The sequence below is a fragment of the Contarinia nasturtii genome, unplaced genomic scaffold (assembly GCF_009176525.2).
Source record: "Contarinia nasturtii isolate CC-2019 unplaced genomic scaffold, AAFC_CNas_1.1 Cnas_scaffold_493, whole genome shotgun sequence".
In the NCBI taxonomy this organism is placed as follows: domain Eukaryota; kingdom Metazoa; phylum Arthropoda; class Insecta; order Diptera; family Cecidomyiidae; genus Contarinia; species Contarinia nasturtii.
The window spans coordinates 85,788-96,103 of record NW_022197846.1 but is presented as its reverse complement, the minus strand read 5'-3'; the positions used below and the strand labels follow the sequence as shown (position 1 = coordinate 96,103).

Below are 10,316 nucleotides of genomic sequence, written 5' to 3'. Positions count from 1 at the left end.
AGAGAGAAATAGCGTTTATTATTATAAATTATTCGATCTGCAATTCATGGTTATCCCCTAGATATACTCCCTTTATTTTATTTATTTTTTTGTTGGTTTGTTTATGAATCCTTCATCAACTTGCATAATCCAATAAACGGAAAGCAGTTGAGAGCAAAATGAAACAAACGAATAATGAAAAAAAAAAACGTCCGTTTGCGTTAACAACGATTTTGGTTTATTTTGAGAGTCATTGACTATTCGATGAGTACTTTGAGTTTGGTGTGTGCAGCGGTAACTCTTTCTCATACCTGTCGTTGTTGTTGCTTTAATTGTTTGCTTTATAGTTATGAATGTTTAAACACAGAAAATTAATTTGAAACAGTGCTGGAAAAATTTAAATCCAAAGCTTTTGTTCGTTATTTGGTAAATATAATAAATATTCGTTCGTTATCATACATTTGCACACGAAGGGTGTTGTAAGCCCGACATAATATAGAACATATGGAAAAATAGGACAGTTGTATCATGGCTTTGAGCGAAGTTTCTTTAGATTCAATTACTTGCCAAACATTTGGACCAAACCATTTTTGAAGAGAATATCTTCTTTTTATCAAATTTGACCGTACAAACAAACAAATTCATCTCAAAATTTAAGTAGCATCCGCGATCAAGCTGGATTTTTCATTTTCTATACAAATACTTCGTCATAACTATATAAATATTATCGTCGAGACACATTGAGTTGATCAATGCTCAAATGATGTAGAATGGAAAGTAAAAAAACGAAGAAAAAATTCGTAAGGCACTTTGGTGAATCATATAATCTGTGAGTTGTATATAGACAAAAACTTCTCCAAATATAGAAATCGGCGGCGTGTAATGCTTAACAAAAGATGTTTTAAGTCAAGTTTCTAACCGACAAAATAGAATGAAGTTAAAATCAAGAATGAATTTCAAAGTGGAAATTATCTTCATCGCTTTTCTCTTTCTCTTTCTAATATAATAAGTAACTATTTTTTTTTCTTCAAGTAAATATATATCTTGGAATTGTACATTCAATACCTGATTCCATTCAAACCAAACTCTTTTGTGCAGATAGAAAGAAATTGGACTGACTCATTGCAAGTGACAACATCAATGACTTGGTCTCGAAATGCATCCAATCAATTGCATATTCATTTCTTTTATCATTGTCTTTTCGAAAGTCAAAAGAATTCCAAATAAAAGTGCAAATGCATCTGACAACAAAATAAAGAGCAATCGAATGAAAACGATTACTCCTTTGTTGATATTCTGCTGATTCAATTGATGTGAACAGGGGAATGGACACGCTACGGGTCCTGTCAATCACCGATGCATTTATTCAGACAATGTTTTGCTTAAATGTTATTGGGAATTTTAAGATCAAAATGTGTTTTTATAGCTCTCGTTTTATTTCGATCAATTACTTTATCTGTTAAGCTATCTCTACCAACGAAATGATTTCGATTGAATTCAAGATGCTGATTAAAAGTTCATTGTATTCAGTGGCACGGAATGATGGTGGTTTGTTGAAATAACTTACTGCTTGCCTGCATTTCTCCCTTTTTTTCTTCGTTTTATAGTGATTACACGTAATGCATCCCAAACTCTCTTCTGTCCCTCTTATCCCGAAAAATAAGTCAATTAATTTCAATAAAATGATAAATTATTTGGAAAATTTATTGGGATTTTTTTTCTTCTCAATATGCTGTTTGAATTATCTCGACCAAACTTGTTTATTTGTAAAAATAATTGCCCTGGGCTATGAAGAGCTATCATTTTGACGTTTAATCAAAAAACAAAAACAAAAAATACAGTCTGAATTCCAAATATGTTCTTTATAGCGAACAGTTTGCATGGCTGCGTGCGTGTTTGAGTTTTTTCTTCTTCATACAACAGTGATTTAATTGAATTTAATGAACGCGAGCAGGGAGAATTGAAGTTGAATAAAATCGAAAACATATATGATTGAAATTAATGTGTTGGATTAGACAGCGTTTGAAAATATGTACTGCATGCTGTGCACTTCTCCAAACCCAACAGATAATAATCTTTTTTGACGTAAAAAGTCAGTGGGATTCATCTGGTTAGTCCGAATTGAAGTATCTAAATGAATAAAAAACACACACAAACAAACACACGCATGTACGCACTCAAACATTATACTCCATTTAAAAAAAACCCACAGTGGTTCACAACTGTGGTAGTGCACACAGGCATTTTTCAATTGAAATGCCATGGATTGAAATCGCATACGACGCCTCTTTAACATTTAATATTTCCGATGTACGTATAGAGATAGACGGAGAAAGAAAAAATATGAGCATAATCAACCATATCGGAATAAGAATAGTTATGATTCAAATTGGATAACAGTGAGCAATGCAAATAGTATAATATGTTCTTCAAGCGGTTCGTACTTACTTGTCAGTTAATGAAGTCTTTGGCGATGCGACTACTTATATGATTGAGTTTTCCTTATGTTTTATAATTTAACGTAGAACTATTTTTATTAGCTGCTGTTGTTGCTGCCTTTTTGTTTTTGTTGTTGTTTTGTTTCATGCTTGCTTTGTTCGACGTAATTCAATCTATTCGGTGATGGTGCGCTGTTGCTTGATGTTTATCATTGAGATGATTTTGGCACCTTAGATTGAAAATGTTCGATTGAATTGAGTTTGTATTTTTTGTTGTTGTTTTTGTGTTTTATTCGCATTCAATTTTTTCGTGATGCAAATGATTCATAATAAATGTTCGCTATTCGATTTTGTAGATAGTTTTTAGTTGTTGTTGTTGTTTTTGTTGGGATTTCGTTCTTAATAACGTGAATACACGTACATTGAATAAGATCATATTCTCCAGTCTTCGTCGTCAACAGCTGAATCAACATCGGACGGTTCTTCACCATACATATCGGCCAATTTTCGGAATCTTGGCCCGAAATTCGACAAATAATCAAAACTTAAATCATTATCATCTGTACAAGATGCCAAACTAGATAGACTGCTGCGTGAACTATTGCCATCACCTTCGTATGCATAATGTCGAACATCGTCGAGTGGATGGGCATCGGTGTCTTTATCGCATGTGTCTTTTTTGTCAACCAAAAAGCCACCAATATCGGGTACAACGTCATGCGGCTCTTGACGCAACATATGATCTTTGACAAATGATTTATCTTCATAGATTGGAGGCGATCGCAGTACATTTAAATCGTAGTCGGTGTCTCGTTCGCCGCCACCTTCATCTTCGTAATTGATAATTGTTTCGCGAATATCGTCCATATCTTTTTCATGCCATCCGTCGTGGTGTCGTTTGTGTACGACCACAGCCAAGAATAGAACAAGCAAAATGGCCAAGCATACAAGAATTGCAATCAAAAAGTTTGTATTAATTCCAAATGAAACGGCAACCGCAACCGAACGTTGACATCCTGGATCGGCATTCTTTGATAAGCTTGGCGTACCAATGTTGTATGTACGACCATCAACTGTTAAATTCTTGATGCATCCGTGATAGCCTTTGGTTGTCGGTATATGGGCCCAATTGAAACGCATTGCAAGTGCTCTGAGATCAGTGGCAGCACCACCCAATTGTAGCGGTGCATTTACATTTAAAAATTCATTTGGTCCAACTGGCGCGCCCAACGTCAAGCAATTCGACATTTTACAATTGTCCACGGTCATTTCAATGCTCGTTTTTTGTAATAAAATTTCAATTTGATGCAATTTTCCGGACACGAATTTAATCTGTTTGTGTTCGATTTTCGTTGTTCCAGTGCCATAATCGATATACAAAACTGGATATCCATTGATCAGTTCGAGTGACAGAAAATCGGATACTGGCAACAATGGATTATAATTAATGGGTCCAATGTACATGATTAATCCATGATCTAAATTTGGAATAACATCAAGTGTTATTTTCATAGAATCGCAAGGATTGATCGATGGATACATGGCATATCCATTGCCATTAAAACCAACACTGATTATCTCACAATGTGGTCCTTCAAAACCTTCTGGACATATGCAAAAATCGCTGAGCAATGTTCCGCCGTTTAGACAGACAGGCCGCGCAGGAGCACTACACGTACACTCGGCCTGAATGAATGCATTTACGCCCACAAATGATGTTGTATTTGTATACACCAGCAATGGAACACTAGATTTATGAAGCACATTTGTGCAGGCTCCTTGACATTTGTTACGCTCGATAAGACATTCATCAATATTCACCATTAACATTCGAATTCCAAGCTCCTTTTCAAGCGCATGCTGGTTCAACAGCACTTTTCCATTGAGTCGTTCAGCTTCATAGTATGGGCTGCCATGTGCCGAGAATCGAACGTCCAATACAGATGCGTTGTCATTCTTTAACACAGTGAAAACGTCAACATTCTCAATTGATACATTTAGTATACGAGCCAAACTATTTCCGAATTGATCTTTCAAGCTAATTTCGTTACCATTTGCTTGTCGTTTTGGTCTGATAAATTCTTCAGCGGTTATTCCGAATAGACGAATCGAACCACTTTTGTCAACAGCTTCTTCGGGTATCTCTTTCACTGTAACAGTCACTTGAGCATCAACACTGTGCCTTGGTACAAACAGACTTTCTTCGGTTACCGTGAAGGATAGATTATAAACGCCCGGCGGTGTTCCCTCGCGCAGCGTAATCATACCGTCTTTCAATTCAAATCGATGATCGGTTTCTTTCCACTTAAATATCTTGTCTGGCAAATCCCAGTCATCCGGATCTTCAACATAAACACGACCGATTTCGGTGTCGGGCGCTTCGCCCTTGTAATTGTATACAAAAATGTTACTCTTGCCTTCTTTCATTGGATTATCATTTACATCGCCAATAATCAAATGTAAAATGCTGACATTTTTCATGTGATCTGGATAGCCCGAATCAGTGACCATAATCGGAATAAAATACTCCTTTTGCTCTTCACGATCGTAAACATCTAATGCAACTAAATTCTCATTAACCACACTGAATTTCCGTTGAATATCATCACTTGCATTCGAATCAATGGCATAAGAGAATGGTGCACCATTTTTCGGTTCATCGTAGTCGTCGGCTGTCAATTGAACAATGTTTCCAGCTTGTTGATTTTCATACCAAATGACTGGCATATGATTCGTTAGGAATGGTGCATTGTCATTAATATCATTCAATGTGACAATTACTTCGGTTGATTTCCTCAAACCTTTTCCGTCTTCATCGACCGCTGCAATAACAATTTGCCAATTTTTATGCCCAGCTGGCGCATCGCGATCGAGCGGCTTCAGTGTTCGCAAACATCCAGTTGTATCAATTGATAATAATGGTTGTTGTTCTTCTTTAACAATAAAATATTTAATGTACTGTGGTGCTGATCGGTCTTTGATATCCGGATCAAAAGCCTCAATATTCAAAATGCATTCCTCAATAATTTGTTCTTCGTTTATTGTAGTGCTGTATTTTTCTTGCACAAATACTGGTGGATTATCGTTTATGTTCTCGATTGATATTTTAACCATTGTGAAATCATCATAAATTCCATCATAAGCACGTACACGCAACGAATAGTCCGTAATATTTTCATAGTCCAGAGTGGCGTTCACACTTATTATACCGGTAATACTGTCAATTTTGAATGCATTGCCAATGTTTCCGTTAACAATGGTATAGACAATTTGCGATGCTGCATCGTCATCAACCGCTTTCACTTCAACAACTTTGTAATTTTGATTAACATCTTCAAGTAAATTGCTGACAACATACTGTGGACTCTCGAAATGTGGTGCATGATCATTTTTATCCGCAATCTCAATGCGAAATACTTGTTGTCCCACATTTGGTTTGCCGGAATTGTAAAGACTCGATGGCGCATTATCGGTGGCAATTACTTTTACATTATAATAGTCGCGTTCTTCTCGATCAAATGTTGTAAGTGCTGTGATGTTACCAGTATGTCGATCAATGGTAAAGAGATCCGTATGATCAGCCAATTCGAATGAAACAATATTATTTGCCGATGTTCCATCCATATCTAATGCACCGACCTGCATTACCGGAGTACCTGTCAAGTAATTAATTCAAATGAATTTATTTATTTTTTTAATCTATCCATTTATTGGAGAATTGAACGTGTTGCTACGCAACTATTAATTCAAATGTATTCTATTCTTAATATCGATTTATTGAAAATCGAATGTAACAACAGTTAACGAAACCGTATCGAATGGGATGTTTGTGTGTAAATGACTTATTCAAAACAAGACTTACCGGGTGGTTCATTTTCCAAAATCGAGCCACTTGTAACTTCCGTAAAATACGGAATGTTATCATTAACATCTTCGATTTTAATTTTGATGATAACTTCAGCGCTTGAATCCCATGTATTTCGGACGCTCATTGTTAGCGTGTATTCGGTGATGACCTCGTAATCGAGCGATTTACCTAAACTGATTGTTGCTGTGTCATCACTTTGATTAAACACAAATGTTTTTTTGCTGTTTGTCTGCTCCGTACGACCGGTTATCAATTCAAAAATGACACCCGATTTATCGGGTACATTCGACATTGCACGCACGGTCACCAAACTTTTGCTATAATCAGTAAAATTCTCTTGCAAATAAATCGGTGATGTGGGCCAATCCAAGAAAATTGGCGGCTTTTTGTGAGATTCAATAACTTTAATGCGTACATCGGTTTGAGCATCTTGCGGACTATCGGGTACAATATTGGAAGCACGCACAACAACATTGTAATATGCGCCCGGGCGACGATCAATTGGTTGCGATAGGTAAATTAAACCATTGTTTTCATCGATGCGAAAGTATCGATAGTCTTTTTCTGGCATCAATTCGTATTTGATGATGCTATTTTCACCATCATCAAAATCGTACGATGTGATTGGCATCACAACTTTATTCACTGGCAAATCGGCTGGTATTGATTGTTCATATTTCACTTTATCGAACACGGGTGGATTATCGTTTATGTCTTCGATGGTAATTTTAAATGTGCATACATCATCGAGTGGTGGTCGTCCATTGTCTGTTGCTCGAACTGTTACGTAAACCTATATGAAAATGAAAGAAGAAAAAAAAAGAAATGAACATCAGTTATCAATTGGAATTCAGTGGATAGAGATTGTTGGTCAAGCGGATTTATACGTTTCAAATCGAACATTGTGTTGGTTTACATTTTCAATTGACGATAACAAATAAGAATAATAAGTCAAATGGAAATTGGAATGCGTAAATGTGTGGTCACAATGATTGCGTCATAAGCCATTTTTAGAACAATAGATGTGTTTCGTACAGTAACAAGTATTGGCACAACTTTTTGGCTACCGATAATTCTTTCGGAACTATGTAAAGCATGCATTGTATTGTTCTCATCCAAATTTCTGTGCGCTTTGTTCAACATCTGGTTGTGCATTACGAAATATGTTCCGAATCATCATCGTTAAAACAAATAAATCGGGGATAATATACCATTTTTTTTAAATTAATTTCGGGCAAATGTATATTCACATACTCCTCATACAATTATAGAAGACGAGTTGATCGAATATTTTCTTGCAATACAACCCAATTCGTGTTTCAAATCATGGAACTATGTGGATAGAGATGAATAGATAGGAGAAAACCGAAACGAACTGAAATGAGCCAATAAATCCAACCAGTCTTCGATAACGTTGTAATTGTAAAAGTCTTGCCATGATATGGTTCGCTTTTTTTGAGTTTTCACTTCGTTCGACTAGCACTAAAATTTGAAATAAATATGTTATCAAGAAATTATTTTGGTTCATTCAACGAACGAATGTGATGTGGTGTGTTGCCCAATGCACATTTGTTTTTATGACTTGCGAAGAAAGCAAAAAATTAATTTAAACTAACGCCAGAGTATGGATAAATAAAAACTACATTGAAAATCACAAGAATAAAATAATTTAATTGTTAGACACTCTGATGGCTCAGTCAATTGCACGATTACTCTACACACCGTCGTCTCTCTTTCTTTTTTTCGTTCATGAGACTTTTTTCGATGCTATGAATCGTTTCTTTATTCACACTTGAACAGCAATGGATGCCATATCCAAATTTCTACATGAATCAGCCCGGTGTTCGTCATCTAACGGCATGCGATTATAGTTATTTCAGCGAATTAAATCGTTGCGCTTGTATTTTCTCTCTATTTTACTTTATCCGTTTCGGCATTGAAATCACTTCAATGTTATGGCATGAAAAAAAGAGAACTTTGACCATTTTCACGATTACGGAATCAACGAGCATTTTTCAGCGGCTCGTTACATATCAATGGAAATAACGGAATCGGGCATGGAAGTGATTACTATGTTCTTTTTTTGCTATAATTTCTTCTACTCTTTTCAATATATATATTTTGGCATTTAGCTATGGCGACGATTATTATGCCCATTATTGTCATCATCAATGCCGTTGACCGTGCTACGATTATAATACATACATTTACAAATGAAGTCATAAAGAATAAAAAAAATATCGGGAAAATTCAGTTCAAATTAGAATATACTTCTCCCCTCTCCCAAAAAAAAAAAAAAACACTTATCCAAATCGTTTGTAAACGTTTTATGGACTGTGATTCAAATCTTATGTTTTGTTTTATTTTGTTCGTTAATTAATGTCAGATTCTACGTGCTTTTTTTTATTTATATTCATGGGAAAAGAAATGGTGCGATTTGTATTCAATTACATTTTGATCCAATTTGGATCGGCAACATTTCGTATTCATGATATTTATTCACTGTTTTGGCAATGGATGACTTTCAGCCCAGAGAATAGAGACAGAGCTGAGTTCTTCACTAAAATTGAAATATTCGTGCTAAATGAAATCCATGAAATTGACTTGTTTAAAAAAAGAAGAAAAAAGTTATAGACAGCTACAGAGTCAGTAGTGATAGTTCATGACTTGAGAATTGCTCTTGGCATTTCAATTGTTCCAATTTTATCGACCCGAGAAAATAAAACGGCATTTGCAAAACATCATGTAATTCATTTTGAATTCGTAATGACATTTTGTTATTGTATTTGAACACTGCTTGTTATACACATACATAGTCATAATATTCCGTCATAATAGTCATATTCTGTATTTTCTTCTGTAGATTTTACACTCACACAATAAAAAGTACAGTTCGTTTATTGTTTGTAGTTAACACGTACGAAGAAATTTGAAAATAGTTAAATAAATTTGAAGGGAGCGCGTAATTCAGATCCCAAGAATTTTGAGGAATTAACTATGTATTAAATGTACGCATGGGAATCTTGAATATACAAGAAAACGGAAAAAAGATATATATACGAAAGACGAACGAAGAAGGAAAGATATTAAATGGTCGTAAAAACAACACGCCAGAATATAAATATTACAATGTAAGACGCACCAAGATCCATCAGCGCAATCATCACGATCGAGCGCAATGTGAGAGTGAGAAAAAGAAGAGGAAGAAACTTGAAATGAAGAAAAATACATACAAACAGAAATACACACAACACAACGAACGTGGAAACCAAATTGACCGTCAAGAAAAAAAAAATTACTATTTAAAATGTGAAATCGGAAACGAGTCCATTAAACCGCGTACATTGGACTTTTGCTAAGATTTAAAAAAAAGAAAACGTGCGTTTTCTCGCATTTTGCCAAAGAACAAACTATACTATCGAATACCAAAGTAAGTCATTAATCAGTCTCAAGTAGTTGTTTGTATGTATGTTTCGTATGAAGAAGAGAGTGAAAAAACGCGCCTCACGAATGCGTTCTTTCTGCATGATTCACAAAAGTTTTATATCGGATTTTAGTATTCGTGTGTTAAAATACGGTAGCAATATCGATGGGAGCAGCAGCCACAATAATATCTACGTCAACATAAAAGATAACGATCACCACAGAAATAGAGTGAGAGAGAGAGAGAGAGAGAGAGAGAGGGAAAGTGTGCAATTTTCAATGTATTCAAAATGTGAACAGCCTATTGTTATAATTCAAATGTTTTGCATTTGCAATAGAGGATGTGTCGCTACGTTACTGATATATATACTCTTTGGTGTTATTTTATGTGTGTTCTGGTGTATCTTGATGCTGTCAACTTGTCGATTGATTTGTCTCTCGGGCCGCAATGCAATTGTAATTAAATTGAATCGCATCGAACCGACGCACGATGTACATAAGAAAATTCAACAGCAACATAGATTTCGGAGAATTTCAGAGGCGTTGTCCTCAAATAATTTATTCATGATACGAATACAACAACGAAATAGAATTGGCGAAGAATGACA

The 10,316-nt window shown here is 35.3% G+C and overlaps 1 protein-coding gene across 2 annotated transcripts in view; it reads right to left on the bottom strand.

The window, feature by feature from the left end:
* Positions 1-10,316, bottom strand: part of LOC116339064 (DE-cadherin) — a 63,747-nt gene that overhangs the window by 39,306 nt on the left and 14,125 nt on the right. For both annotated transcript variants that reach the window (XM_031764698.1, XM_031764697.1), the window contains exons 2-3: positions 6,280-7,078; positions 2,428-6,073 (exon numbers count right to left, since the gene is read on the bottom strand). In XM_031764698.1, the coding sequence (XP_031620558.1) occupies positions 2,850-6,073; positions 6,280-7,078 (4,023 nt within the window). In that variant the 3' untranslated portion in view covers positions 2,428-2,849. The remainder of the gene's footprint in view (positions 1-2,427; positions 6,074-6,279; positions 7,079-10,316) is intronic.